Source organism: Somniosus microcephalus, chromosome 10 (assembly GCF_052327205.1).
Source record: "Somniosus microcephalus isolate GS21.2 chromosome 10, FLI_Smic_1.0, whole genome shotgun sequence".
NCBI classification, from domain to species: Eukaryota; Metazoa; Chordata; class Chondrichthyes; order Squaliformes; family Somniosidae; genus Somniosus; species Somniosus microcephalus.
The window spans coordinates 19,161,271-19,175,761 of NC_140996.1; the positions used below are offsets into that span (position 1 = coordinate 19,161,271).

General features: G+C 44.7%; 1 protein-coding gene across 1 annotated transcript in view; it reads right to left on the reverse strand.

Moving 5' to 3' along the window:
• Positions 1-1,327: 1,327 nt before the first annotated feature.
• LOC147111453 (kelch-like protein 1) overlaps positions 1,328-14,491 on the reverse strand; it is a 474,153-nt gene continuing 460,989 nt past the window's right edge. The window contains exon 11 of the mRNA XM_085998465.1: positions 1,328-5,737. Within this exon, the coding sequence (XP_085854591.1) occupies positions 5,681-5,737 (57 nt within the window). The 3' untranslated portion in view covers positions 1,328-5,680. The remainder of the gene's footprint in view (positions 5,738-14,491) is intronic.

The window sequence follows — 14,491 nt, forward strand, 5'->3', positions numbered from 1 at the left end:
AGCGCAGATATCTCGTAGGGTTGTGAGGTTGGAGGAGGTTACAGAGATGGAGAGGAGCGAGGCCATGGAGGGATTTGAAAACAAGGCTGAAAATGTTAAAATCGAGGCATTGCTTAATACATAATTCTATGATGTGGAGATGCCGGTGTTGGACTGGGGTGGACAAATGTAGGAAGTGATTTCAAATAAAGCTGTTGGACTATAACCTGGTGTTGTGTGGCTTCCTACATAATTCTATGTATGAATCAGCACAATTAAGCAGCGTAATCAAACGTAATCGATTCATGACTGGAACAGTATCCTCCAGCAATACAAAGAGGAATGGAGTTGCCAGGAAATGAACGATTGTTCAACTTTTTAAGCAGGGCAGATCAATTGACCCCTCTTAATGGTCTTGGTTTTACTTTTTAATTGGCTTGAATTGACTGGTCACTGCGGTCTTCAATTAACTAATTACTGTAGCAGAGCCAGACGTACATGTGTGGCTTCAATTGACTGATGGTCACAGTTCTTATGTAGCAAGGGCAGATCAATGTAACGTCCTTTAATGTAATTGCTGCAGCAGCAGTAGGAGAAACGGTCCTGGGTCAGGCTTCAACTGACTGCCGGGCAGTGCAGGTGGAGGTGATTAACGCTGGATTCATGCGCCCACGGGTGCCTGTGGGCCCGAGTTTCTGGGCGCAATGTGATGAACCCTCCCGGGCGTGGCCAGTTTGGTCAGCGGGGTCTGCTTCAGGCGAGTGGAGTTTCGAACCAGTGTGAAAGATACTCCAGCGTTAAGTGGGTAAGGGCGCATCTCACTTAGGCTTAAAATTCTGCGATCTTTAGCAATATTTCATTCGATTCCGCCCAGATTAAGCTGATATCTGGCCGGACATCAGGCGGGGCTCGACAGGGTAGATGCAGAGAGGATGTTTCCCCTCATGGGGGAATCTAGAACTAGGGGGCATAATTTCAGAATAAGGGGGCACCCTTTTAAATCAGAAATGAGGAGGAATTTCTTCTCTCAGAGGGTCGTGAATCTTTGGAATTCTCTTCCCCAGAGAACTGTGGAGGCGGAGTCATTGAATATATTTAAGGTGGAGATAGACAGATTTTTGAACGATAAGGGAGTTGAGGGTTATGGGGAGCGGGCAGGGAAGTGGAGTTGAGGCCAAGATCAAATCAGCCATGATCTTATTGAATGGCGGAACAGGCTCGAGGGGCCAAATGACCGACTCCTGCTCCTACATCTTATGTTCTTATGTAAACTCCACACAACTTTGTATTTTCTGTTATCAATGCATGTGTTTTACCAGTTAAAATCAATACCAAACACGGTGAACCTTGAAAACAAGCATAACGTGACAACAAAACAGTCAGGCAGTAAAAGCAGTGAAGCCAGTTTACTTGTGTGATTCATGCCATATTTCACAGACTGCTCATACTATTCCTCATATATGACAATGCTGAAACATTTCCAAGGTTTTATCAAACAAAAAAAGCTAATACAGAGAGTTCTATCAAAATGGTGCAGCTATGCATTTACATGTTTCCTCCATTATTATCCCTATTTAGTGCAACATTTTACAACAACCGTATACGTCATTCCTTTAGGCAAACTTGATAGTTAATGGCTTCATGTGCAGTTTTTTTGGTCTTCTAATACAGTGTCACCTAACGTTGACACTTTTTTTCCCAACGCATCTGTACAATGATTTTTCAAAGTTTATATACACACATCAGTTTGTCCCATATAGCAACTCAATGCACCTGAAGCAGTGTAGAAATGAACACTCACAATCACAGTGCACAAGTAATTTTACACAATCACAGCTTCACATTATTGGTTTCAAAGAAACATGAACAAGCAGGGAGTCAACACCATAAGCACAAAGTATTATAAATAATGCTGTCAAGAGATAATTCTTTGTGTGCAATAATGTATAAAACAGGCAAACGAGTGTAGAAGAAAAGTAAAGTGGAAGTGCAGGAATAGTAATTACAACTCCCTTGATGGTCCAGAAAGTAAATGCACTTGGCAATCCATATAGACAAATAAAGGTCCTAAATTCAATCTCTATCCATGCTGGGTTGGCTGTTTTCAGCTGGATGGGTGGGACTAAAGTTGATGTCAGCATCCCTGGGCTGGGGACGGGAAAAATAATCAGACAGGATTTCCCTTCCTGATGGTTATCCATGATGGGCTTCGATAAAGTAAATAAGGAGAAACGGTTCCCACTGGCAGGAGGGTCAGTAACCAGAGCACACAGATTTAAGATAATTGGCAAAAGAACCAGTGGGTAGATGAGATTTTTTTTTTATGCAGCGAGTTGTGATCTGGAATGTGCTGCCTGAAAAGGCGGCGGAAGCAGATTCAATAGTAACTTTCAAAAGGGAATTGGATAAATACTTGAAAAGGAAAAAGTTGCAGGGCTACGGGGAAAGAGCAGAGGAGTTGGATTAATTGGAGAGTTCTTTCAATGAGCCGGTACAGGCACGATGGGCCGAATGGACTCCTTCTGTGCTGTATGATTTAATGATTCTATAAAGAGTGACTACTTAAGAAATGTACAGGATTACCCTTCTGGAAAGCTATCCAGGGAGTCCTGCTGGAAACTGTGCAAGTGTGGTTGTCCATTAAGAACAGGATCAGGCTAACTGTGATGCCTTCCATTGTCAAATAGTCTGATGACCCACACTATTTAGGCTCATTTATGAGAGAGGGACTACTGAACAGATGTGCTGGGGACCTTTTGGCTCCCGTAGGACTGTAATCTATCAAGAGAATGGAGGGAATAAAGGAAGAAATTTAGGACAAAATGAAAACTTGCAAAAAGGTGAGCAAAGAATATTTATTGCAATAACTAAATAATGTTACACTCAGGATTTTTAAATTATCAAAGAACTACTAATTGACTGACTCTCTGCTTATTTGCCTTGTCTGTCATTGGGCAGAAATTAGATGAATTCCTTTTAAATAAATATAATTAATTAAATAAATACATCTATTAAGACAACCAAGACAAAATAAATAAGAGTAAAAAGTTACTATTTTTAACTATTGGATATGATAAGTGCAAGACTGTGATCGAAGGTGCTGCTGAGCATGTATATTGCATTCCACACTAATATGTCAGAATTACAGATAACCCCCTCGTCATAAAATCTTTCCCTTTCATTTTATATGATGTCTATGGTCCATTTTGAACTTAAAATATCCACCACAGACACGTGAAAATAACTAGTCTGGCCAGAAGTACTCCAGGATCAATATCTGAGAGATTCACTTGCATTTCCTCCTACTGCACTGACATGTCAGCCAGCAGTCCTGAATTATTATCATATTATCATAAGTGACAATGAGAAACTTCAGTACAATGAGCCAAGTGATTTGCAGAATGAATTATATGGATGAGCATAAGCTGAACCTATCTCTCTGGCCCACGAATACTAATATAGCTATTTTTTGAGTTAGTCACTGACTAAAGTCTAAAATATTTTAGTGATCCTTTATCACTATAATTATTCAATTATGCACAAATAATAATTTTTGCTCAGATTTCAATCTAAAAGCTGTTTGTTGACTTGTAGGTCCAAATAGCTCTTGTTGGGTTTGATCACCAATAACTGGCATGTCAACTTGACTCATTAGGTAGAATCCTGTTACTGGGTCAGAGGTTGTGGCTTCAAGCCCCATACCAGGATTCAAGCTCACATTTTAGTTGTAGCACTGCAGGAGTGCTGCATTGTTGAAGGTGCTGTGCTGATGGATATTAAGCTGAGGATCTGCCTGTTTCTTCAACCAACGCCTCCAAAAAAAATCATGTGGCCATTCATCTCATTGCTATTTGCTAAAGAAAGTAGTTGCATTCACAGAGCACCTTTCACGATCTCAGGACATCTCAGAACGCTTGAAAGCCAAATAGGTACTTTTGAAGTGTAGTCACTGTTGTAATGCAGGAAACGTGGCAGCCAATTTGTGCATAGCAAGCTCCCACAAACAGCAATGAGATAATGACCAGATAATCTGTTTAGTGATGTTGGTTGAGAGATAAATATTGGCCAGGACACCAGGGAGAGCTCTCCTGCTCTTTGAAATAGTGCCACGGAATCTTTTACATCCACCTGAGAGAGCAGACAGGATCTCGGTTTAACACCTCATCCAGCTGACGCCACCTCTGACAGTGCAGCGTTCCCTCACTACTGCACTTGAAGCGTCAGCCTAGACTTTGTGCTCAAGTCCCTGGAGGAGGACTGTGAACCCACAAGCTTCTGACTCAGAGGCGAGCGTCCTACCCACTGAGCCACAGCTGACACAATTTGCATCTGTCTCTACAATGATCATAGTGCCTCAATATAATTAATTGTACAAAGTAATGAGCTCGATGAGGCGCTGCATAACTGGAAGTGCTATAATAATAACAATGAATAAGAACAAAGGTTTCAAAAGTAATCGCAATTTTACCAAAGATCTCAAGTGTAGGAAATTAAACCTAGAACAGTCCGATAACAAAATAATTACTGTGGTCACTTTGAAATGGCTTTTCAGAAAGTTATCCTGTGTAAAAAAGATGAGTTGATGAAGAAAGGAAGAAATAAAGAAAAACAGTCCACCGTCATGAGGCTCCAATAAGTTGATAGTTTAATATTGTACACCTTGCGATACTTAATGGTAGACATAATGGCCGCACTTCTGGGGAGTATGACATGGCATATTAGTACCAAAAACACCCTAGAAGACCTCAGTCTTCTGTCTTCTAAAATTGCTGATTCAATATATCTATACACAGTAATCATAGAGAGACTTGCTGAAAGTTGTCATGTGGGCAGCATGGCGGCATAGTGGTTAGCACTGTTGCCTCACAGCGCCAGGGACCCGGGTTCGAATCCGGCCTCGGGTGACTGTCTGTGTGGAGTTTGCACATTCTCCCCGTGTTTGCGTGGGTTTCCTCCGGGTGCTCCGGTTTCCTCCCACAGTCCAAAGATGTGCGGGTTAGGTTGATTGGCTGTGATAAATTGACCCTTAGTGTTAGGGGGATTAAATACATGGGGTTACGGGGATCGGGTGGGATATGTGTCGGTGCAGGCTCGATGGGCCGAAATGGCCTCTATCTGCACTGTGGGGTTTCTGTGATTTCTGTGTGCTGTCAGAATTTTTGGTTACTGAAGTCTCATTTGGAATGTTTACTAGACAATTCTTTACACAAGTACATTTTTCATAAGGAGAGGAAACCATTCCATTTCCAAATTCCATACATTTTATTCTCTCTCTGGTGGACCAAATCCATTAAATTCAAATACTGATTTGGCAGTTTTCTCATTAAGTGCTTAAAGTGATTTACAGATGCATTGCAGGATATAGCAATCCCAAAGTCTTAATTTAAACAATATCAATGCTGCCAAGGATTTTTTAAAAATTGTCTTGAATTTCTTCTCAGTTTGGTTTTGTGCTGATCGCTCAGATTGTTACGGAGGATTTAGGTTGATCATCGGCTGTTTCGGATTCTTTCTAACATCCCTAGATTGTTTTAGTGGTCATCCTGATCCTTCAAAGATACTTCTTTGTCGTAAACAGACGTACAGTTGACACCTGCGTACAGGTTCCACTGACTGCTAGTGAGAATCTGTGATGTGAAAGCATGTTACAAATACCAGTTCAAAGCAATAGAAGGGAGAGCTTCATGCAATGACTGCGGCGTCACATCTTGACAACTACAACACAGGCCCCGGCTCGCCCGATGTTCAGGGATGCTGCCTGTTGGAGGAGAACCAAAAGTCAGTACATTCACAGGACTTTGAGAAGACTGGAAATATCGTGTATATATATCGCAGCTTTTCTGAGTCCAAAATCAACGTACTCTGCCCAAATATTACTGAACCAAAGAATAGATCTGAAAAAACATTGCAAACATATTAGTCGGTAATTAACGGCTGCTAGTTGTAAATAAAACGAAGATAGTAGCCTGGAAATGAATGATGACACTGTCAACAGATACTTAAGTCCTTCATATAACATGCCTCTGTCCACTATTTTAACACATTTAATAAAAAGTGTACAGCCGGCATTAAAATAACAAATAGAGGAATGTCATAGACAGATGTTAAGCATACGTCCTCCAAAATCAGCATCAGTGATTTTGAGAATAAAGGGGAAAAATTCGGTTGCTTTGCGCCTCCCGTTAACGCCCTAAGAGGGCGCTAACAGGGCGCAAAGCAACTCGCGCCTGGGCGCAGTGCCACCAACGCCTCCCGCGAAATTCAGCGGGAGGTTAGCGGCGGTGGTAACCGTTAGTGCCCCGCAGCGCTGCGCCGCCGGTGATGATGTCATCGCCGTGCGCAGTGCCCCACTCGCGATCTTTGGTACTGCCCCCTGACTTACCGCCGGACTCTATATCCGACGGGGTTAGGGGGGCCTACCTGTGGCCGGGGCGGCGCTATTTAAAGGCAAGGTGCTGGGCATCATTTTTGTTGCTGGCCGCCTGCCAGCACCTGCCTCCGCTGCCATCCCTGGCCTCCTTACCCGCCCCCCGCGGAGTACCGGCTGCGCTCCATGAGCCCGGCACTTCTCTTGAGTGCCGGGTTCTTTTGCTGGCACTCCTGATCCCCAGAGGCCCAGCTGGGTCAGGTCACGCTGCGCAAGGCCCCTCCCTTTTAAGAAGGGGAGAAGGCCTGCAGTACCATGGCGCAACGTGCCGCAGCACATGGCGCTGTGGCACGTAGCGCTGCGATATTCCCTCGCAGCGCCCCAAGAGGGAGGCGGGGCGCTACCACTCAATTTCGGTCGCGGGGGCGCTAAAAGTAGCACCCCGGCGAAGTTAGCGCCCCAAAGGGGGCGCGACTCAATTTTTCGCCCAACATCTTTTGAGGGAACTAAGGTCTTCAAATTGGACTCTTCAAATATCAGCATATGATGGATAACGTGATTGCATGAATTTCTTGTGCCTGCTATTTAAACAGCGGCATTACCTTGTATATTTTAAATGGGTTAGCGCTTCTGTTAAAATAGTGGACAAAGGAATTCCAATATATTTGAAAAGATGTTAATTCATATGAACATGTTAGGCATTCATATACCAATATTTTAAAAGCACAGACTGTAATATGTATGCATCTGGTAACATTGCCAGCTTAGCACAACTGAAGCCAATAAAGGGTTTGCTGCACAAACTAATCTATTAGACTTTTATTTTCCCAGAGCACTAATAATATGAGAACCACGAAGAATGAAGGCGTTAGGAGAAAGGTGCGCTCGTTCTCTTTGCATGTCCCTCTATAAGTTGATACAAACTCTAAGCTCTGTATATCCATGTAACCTAAACACATTTCAAATATAGTTACTACCACTCGGAGGGTAGAATTTAAAAAAATGTTTGCTCCTCAGCATGCTTCTCATTTGTCCTGCACTACAACAGTGACTACATTCCAAAAATACTTCATTGGCTGTAAAGCGCTTTGAGACGTCCGGTGGTCATGAAAGGCACTATGGAAATATAAGTCTTTCTTTCTTTAATCAAGACATCCCAGGTTCACTCATTTTTGCACTGCAATGTACCTGGGGATTGCTTAGTCCTTGGGTGCCAAGCAATGGAAAAAGGCATGTGATGACCTTCAATGCTGAGTCTCCACCCCCTTTGCATTGTCCTAGGATTCTCAAGCTTTCTCTTGAAGGTGAGGGGTTGGGGGAGGGGGGGGAGGTGAGAATGTAGTGTTTCCAGCTGGAGTTGTCACAAGCAATCTATTCCCATTCAAATGAAGCAAGAATAATTTATTGGCGCCTTCCACCTCATTTTCCTCCCATAATCCAGGGGCAGCCAACCAGAAAGGATGTGCAGAAGATAAAATATGTTATACCTTATATCCAGCTCCACTCAGCTTGGTGGATCTAGGAGTCAGTGAGTGGAAAAAGCCCAAAAATGTAAGTACTTTTTTTTTTTAACCCTCAGACACCTGAGAAGATCTTCGAGGCTGTGGGCCGGCTGGAGGAGAGCAGCCCGAAGTCTCCATAGCTGCTGGCCATTAGCATTGCTGTAGGTCTCTCAGACAGAGAGATTGCCACTCCCAATTCTGGGCACAGGCCCCGACCAAGGAGCAGGCCCCCACCAAGGGAAGTTGGGCCCATTCAATTTACTTGAACCCAGAAATCCAGGTGGGTTCAGGTCACGTCAGGTGGAGCGCACTTTTCTTATTTTGCCTTTTTCAAATGGACAAGATCACATTTTATTTATATGAACATACAAAAATGACGGGCAGGAAAAGGCCAGCTGGTCCATTCAGCCTGACTCCACACTCATGATGCTTTAAGCATCATTATTAGATACTTCCAACCCCTTCCAGCAGCTATGTAATCTCCTGGGAGAGGCAAAAAACGAGAAGAAAAAGGACCAATAAGGGAAAATATTAATTCAAGCCACTCAAGGTTCTGTGCCACAGATAAACAAGTTGACTGCAAATTCCCTTCCAAACACCATTGTGGGACAACCACAAGGACTGTAGCAGTTCAACAAGGAGGCGTGTTGAAGGCGACTGAAACCAGACCAAGAGATCAGCAGATAGTTTGCTCTGTTTTAAGAGATTTACTTATCTTTCCTTGCGGATAAAGTGTAATCCACTTGATGATAACAACCTTCAGATTTTTTAGATTTATCACTAGCATGAAGACAAATTCAGATTCTTCCCTCACCTTTGACTCAATTTACCACGGTAATTTAAAGAAAATTCTCGGGTTTACTATTTATTTTTATTCACATAAATATTTCCCCTCTCTAACACTCCCTTGTACTTATTATTCCTACAGAACGTGCTAGCTACAAACCTTAGTTAGCCACTGAACTAATTTGCTGGTCATTCATGGGCAGTACTCATGAACCATTCCTGTACTTGGATACTTAAATCCAAGCTGGAACTTTAGTAATTTCCAGTCTGTACCTCATTTCTTGATTACATGGCACCTTCCAAAGTTGGTATTGGTCTAAAAGTTCAGTTGTTTTGAAATGAAAAGGTACAACATAAATGTTAAAAAAGGTTTCATTCTTCCCTTAGTACGAAGCCCCTCATGCCTGCCACTTTTTTGTACTGAATTTTTATGCTGATCAGGGCAACGGATGTTTGTGTTGAGGCGTCAAGCGCTCCCAGGTCAGATACAGAATGATCAGATGCAGAGTAAAGTTTGCTTTACTCAGCCGTAACGATGCGTCCCAGGCACGCATTCAGAGCAGCAACCCTTGCCGCGCCAACGTGACATTTTCTCCATTTTCCACACCAGCCATTCCATTGTTGTGTTGAGTGAGATTGCCAATTACAGGAAACTTTCTGGTATCCGGCATGGACGGGGCCGAGCTGGTGCCGGTCAATCAACATTGCCGGAGAATCGAGCGCTATAGTTAAAACATACGGAGCTTCTGAGCTCCGTATCTAGCAACAAACCCTGTTGCTTAGCAACAGCTTCAAAACAATCAGCACAGCTTGCAAGCGTCTCTGTAGCTTAGCAACAGTTTCAGTTAGACGCTTGCACAGCGGTTAGGTTGATTGGCCATGATAAAAATTGGCCCTTAGTGTTAGGGGGGGTTAAATATGTGGGGTTACGGGGATAGGGCTTGGGTGGGATGGCTGTCGGTGTAGGGACCGAGTGCTAGGGTTTGGATGATCAGCCATGATCTCGTTGAATGGTGGAGCAGGCTCGAGGGGCCGAATGGCCTACTCCTGCTCCTATCTTCTATGTTTCTATGTTTAAATGAGTAAAAAAAAGTAACTAAAAGTAAAAAAGGTTATCTGAACCGACTCCTGAATTTTGCCAGTTAACCGACATTTCCGGTTATTTAGTGGCCGGTTAATCGAAAGTTTCCTGTAGTGCTGAATTAAGGGGCAATTTTGCGCTGTGCTCCTTTAGGATTCCCAACTTCTGCTGGGCAGGGGGTTCAGGGGTCTGAATTGGGGCATTTAATCATTGGAAGTGGCAGCGTGCAAATAAATAGCAGCAATAGGTCATTAAATATCCTTCTCAGAAAAAAAAAACTAGCTGATTTATCAGATTATCCCCACTAAGGAGCACCTCATCAACAGTGATTTAAATACATCGGAAAAAAATCCAGCACCTGTGAATATGTGCCCATAAAGTAATGACCTCATTATCCTTGACTCAGTAATTGACTTCAACTAAAATAGAACAAATGACCTAATTTTTTTTGATTAAGGACTAATTGAGAGAGATGGCTTTAAACATAAAAGTAAACTTTTTTTTAAAGTACATTCTGGAAATGAATACATGAGGCAAATCATGTCAATGTTGAAAATGATCACAGGGAGTCTCAGCAATATACTGCGCTGTTTTGTTGCAGGGAAACCCATTTTGTTCTTCTATTTCCACAAAGAAGCAAAACGTTAGTGTGAAATTCTCCAAATTTAATTTAATTAGCATCCGTGATATTATTCAACTGCCTCATGTTCCAGGCAGCAACATCGTCATAAAATAAAAGGGAAAAGATATTGTAGCATAGGGCTGAATAATTTTTTTAATTTGTTCTCAAGGTGTGGACGACACTGTCAAGGCCGGCATTTATTGCCCATCCCTAGTTGTTTTGAGAAGGTGGTGGTGAGCCTCCTCGTTCAACTGCTACAGTCCTTGTGGTGATCCCACAATGGTGTTTGGAAGGGAATTTGCAGTCAACTTGTCTATCTGTGGCACAGAACCTTGAGCTGCCCGAATTAAAATATTTCCAGTCTGTGCCTGCACGTGTGTACAGTATGTTTTTATTAATGTGAATTGCCAAAATTATTGCGTGGCCATTGTAGTGATCAATAGCATGTCATTCTATAGTGGACACTAGGTGGAGCCGTAGAGCTGTATATAGCTGTATGTATAAGACTACACTACCCAGCTATATATATATTAAGACTACATTACCCATGAGGCTAGGCTACCCACAAGGCAGCAGTCAAGATGGAAGCCTCTACAAGATGCTGTACAAGTCCACATGTGCTCAATAAAAGTGTCTAGCAAAAGCTAGCTGTGTTCATAATAAGAATGTCTATTTATTAATGAACATAACAGCCATGACTGAAATCGGGCTTTCTGTTTCAAAACCAGGCATGTGTCCAACCTGTGCCCACTATAAACTGACTTAAAACTATTCCAATGCATTTTATATGGCTCCTTTGCAGACCAAGAAGAATTTTCTCCAATCAGTCCCAGAAATGAAAGACCAAGGGGGAAAAGTTCAGTGGCATCCCCTTTGGGGTACTAATGTCGCTGGGGCGCTACTTCTAGCGGCCTGAAAAAGTCAGCACCTCTGCGCCATAAATTCAATGGTAACGCCCCAAGCAGGAGGCGGGGCGCTACTGGAAGCGCTCCCCCTCCTTCTTGGGGTGTGACCAGTGAATTTCGCAGTGCTATGTGCAACAGCGCCACGCACGTTGGCACGTAGCGCCGAGTGATTGTAGGTCTCACTCCCCTGGTTAAAGGGGAGGGGCCTAGCGCTGCATGCACCGGGGCCCTGCTGGACCACCGGGGAGCGGGGGTGCCGGGAAAATGGCCCGGCACTCAAGAGGAGTGCCGGACTGAGCGAGCGTGGCCGGCACCCCGAAGAAAAAAGGGGACAGGGGGGCAGGTGCTGGCAGTGTAGTGTATGTATCCGTCTACCTTTAAGAAAACCATTGTATGTAACCGTTCACCTTTAAGAGAACTATTTTAGGTGTGGCACTACTTTGTTGGCTTCTGTATACTGTAATACCGACAGTGACCACACCGGTATATAAGTGCTGTGTCAGGATTTATTTGGCAGATTCGCCCTGACCTTCGAATAGTAAAGTCCTGTTTTAAGTTACTCTGGTAGTCTGTGTATTAATTAACTAAACAACTCACAGACTTTACAGTGGCGACGAGTCCGATCGTACCCTGCGGCAACAATACTTCCGAAGCAGTTAACGAGCGTCGAGAAGAGGCAACCGTCCTCGTCGTTCTGCTGGGAGAAAACTCGAGGCTGCAGAACTAGAAAGGAAGAAGAAGTTAGAGACAAAGACTTCCATCAGCAACAGGCACTGACTGTCCCTTCTGCCACGGTGAGGAGTTAGCCGATCAGCATGAGAAGCAAGGCGGCCACGGTGACTGTGAGTAAGGGAAAGTAAAAAGAATAACCGGAGGATAAGGGCGGTGCACTCGACCACGGTCGAGGGGGAAAGGAGCCGGACAGAAGTCGGGTCCAGAGGCGCTGAGACTGGGGCAGCGTGGAGCAAGGAAGCCGTGGTACAGACAGGCTGGGGGACGCAACGGCGTCGTGAGACAGCTAGACCGCGACCGGTGAAAAAGGCCGGGCAGCGACCGAAGCCACGAAGCGCTGCGACCGGGAGCGTAGGCGCGGGAAGAGATAAACTCAGCCGCAGCCAGGGAGGGAAGCACCGGACTGCGAGAGGGCTGGGAGGCGCGATTGGGAGCCGAGTGAGCGGGAGAGGCAGAGCTGACCAAGGGGGAACTGAGCGAGAACCAGTCCAGCGGCTGAAACTGTTCTCCGTCAACGGGGTGTACCCAGCGCCGGTAGAGCCGAGCGAGCGGGAGAGAGACAGAGCCCGAGCAAGGGGAACCGAGCGAGAGCCAGCCCAGCGGCTGAAACTGTTCGCCGTCAACGGGGTGTACCCAGTGCCGGTTGCCCTGCCAAGAAAAGGGAAAGCCCTGAAGCCGACGCGCAGGCTGTGAACCTGAAAGCCAGCGGCCGTCGCCCGTGGGGAAAGTGTACCCCTCCCGCTAGGGAAGAAATGCAGGAAGCCGCCATTAGGCGGGGAAGAAGACAGAAGCGGGAAACCGCCATTGAAGTGGGCGGGGAGAGAAGATAAGCGCGGGAAACCGCCATTTTCGCGGGAACCGCCATCTTGGAAAAAAAATAAATAAATAAATAAAAGAAAATTTAAAGAAATAATTCGTGGTGTTATCAGGAAGAGACGAAGATGCCTAAGCGTGGTAACATCAACGATTTTAATTCCGAGGTAGAAGACTGGGCCACGTATGTGGAACGCATTGAGATCTATTGTGAGGCCAATAAAATAGAAGAAGATGACAAAGCTATAACCTTGCTAAACTCGATGGGCGCGAAGACATACGGGCTCTTGAAGCATCTACTAGCACCAGCTAAACCGGCGGATCAGACTTTCGATGATATTGTGACTGTTCTGAAGGATCACTTGAACCCCACACCGTTGATGTTGGCGGAACGATTCAAATTCTATGCGAGAACGCAAAGGAAAGACAAAAGCAACGCAGAATACTTGGTCGAACTGCGTAGACTAGCGAAACACTGCCAGTTTGGAGGGAATCTGACAGAGGCATTGCGAGACAAGTTCGTGTGCGGGTTGTCAAAGGAAGGAACGCAAAAGCGACTACTCGAAGAGAACGACCTTACACTTGACAGGGCTGTCCTTATTGCAGCATCGCACGAAGCCGCAGCGAAGGGAACTGCGGAAATGCAGCTAAAGGCAGCGGCACTCAGTGTGGATCAAATTACCTCGAATACAACAAAATGCTATCGTTGTGGGAAGACAACACACGACCAGAACCAATGCTGGTTTAAGAACCAGGAATGTAGGAAATGTGGCAAACTGGGTCACATAGCTAAGGTATGCCGGTCAGGGAAGAAGACCAACAACCAAAGGAAGCCATCACAGGAAAAGTACAACAAGGTACACAAGGTGGCTGAGAAGAGTTCAGACGAACAGAATTCGGACTCAGACCCAAACGGCCAGGAGCTGGGCAGTCTGAGAATTCACAATGTGAGTAAGGAAGCTGACCTACAAACTATCTGGGTCATGCTAAAAATAGCTGGAGTCCAAGTGAAAATGGAGTTGGACACTGGATCAGCTCTATCAGTCATAAATCGAAGGGATTACCACCGGCTATTCTCACATATACCCTTAAGAGATACCAAGTTCGTATTGCAGACATACACGGGGCATAAAGTATACCCCATGGGGAAGATAAGAGTCAAGGTGAGAGATGGGGGTAAAGAACACCCAAGAATGAACTTATACGTACTACCTGAGGGAGGACCACCACTTCTGGGATGGGAGTGGATCAAGAAAATAGACATGGAATGGCACTATCTAAAAGCCATAACGAGCGAGGACTCGGTGCAGACAATCAGCTCAGATTCTGAAACGGATGACGATAAGACCAACCCAAATATGAAAGACAAGGCTAAAATGGACTTGCCGGCTAAGGTTGGAAGAACGAAGGCATGCATAAAGGCTTATGCTCCAGAGAAGAACAAAGTTTCAGAACAGAACTCCACCGAACAACGACAACATAGTTTGACAGAGAATTCTGAGTCTGTTCAGTTTATGGACATATCCATGACTGACGAACACCGAGCTCGGACTCAACTTTATTTCAAATTACGACAGCAAGTAGGACAAGTGAGTTACCGTCTCGAACAAGAGATGAAAACAATGAAAAAGTTCTATGACACCGAATGGGAGAATCTGGAAAGGCAACAGAAGCAGTTAGCTCAAGCAGAGAGCGACCATAGAG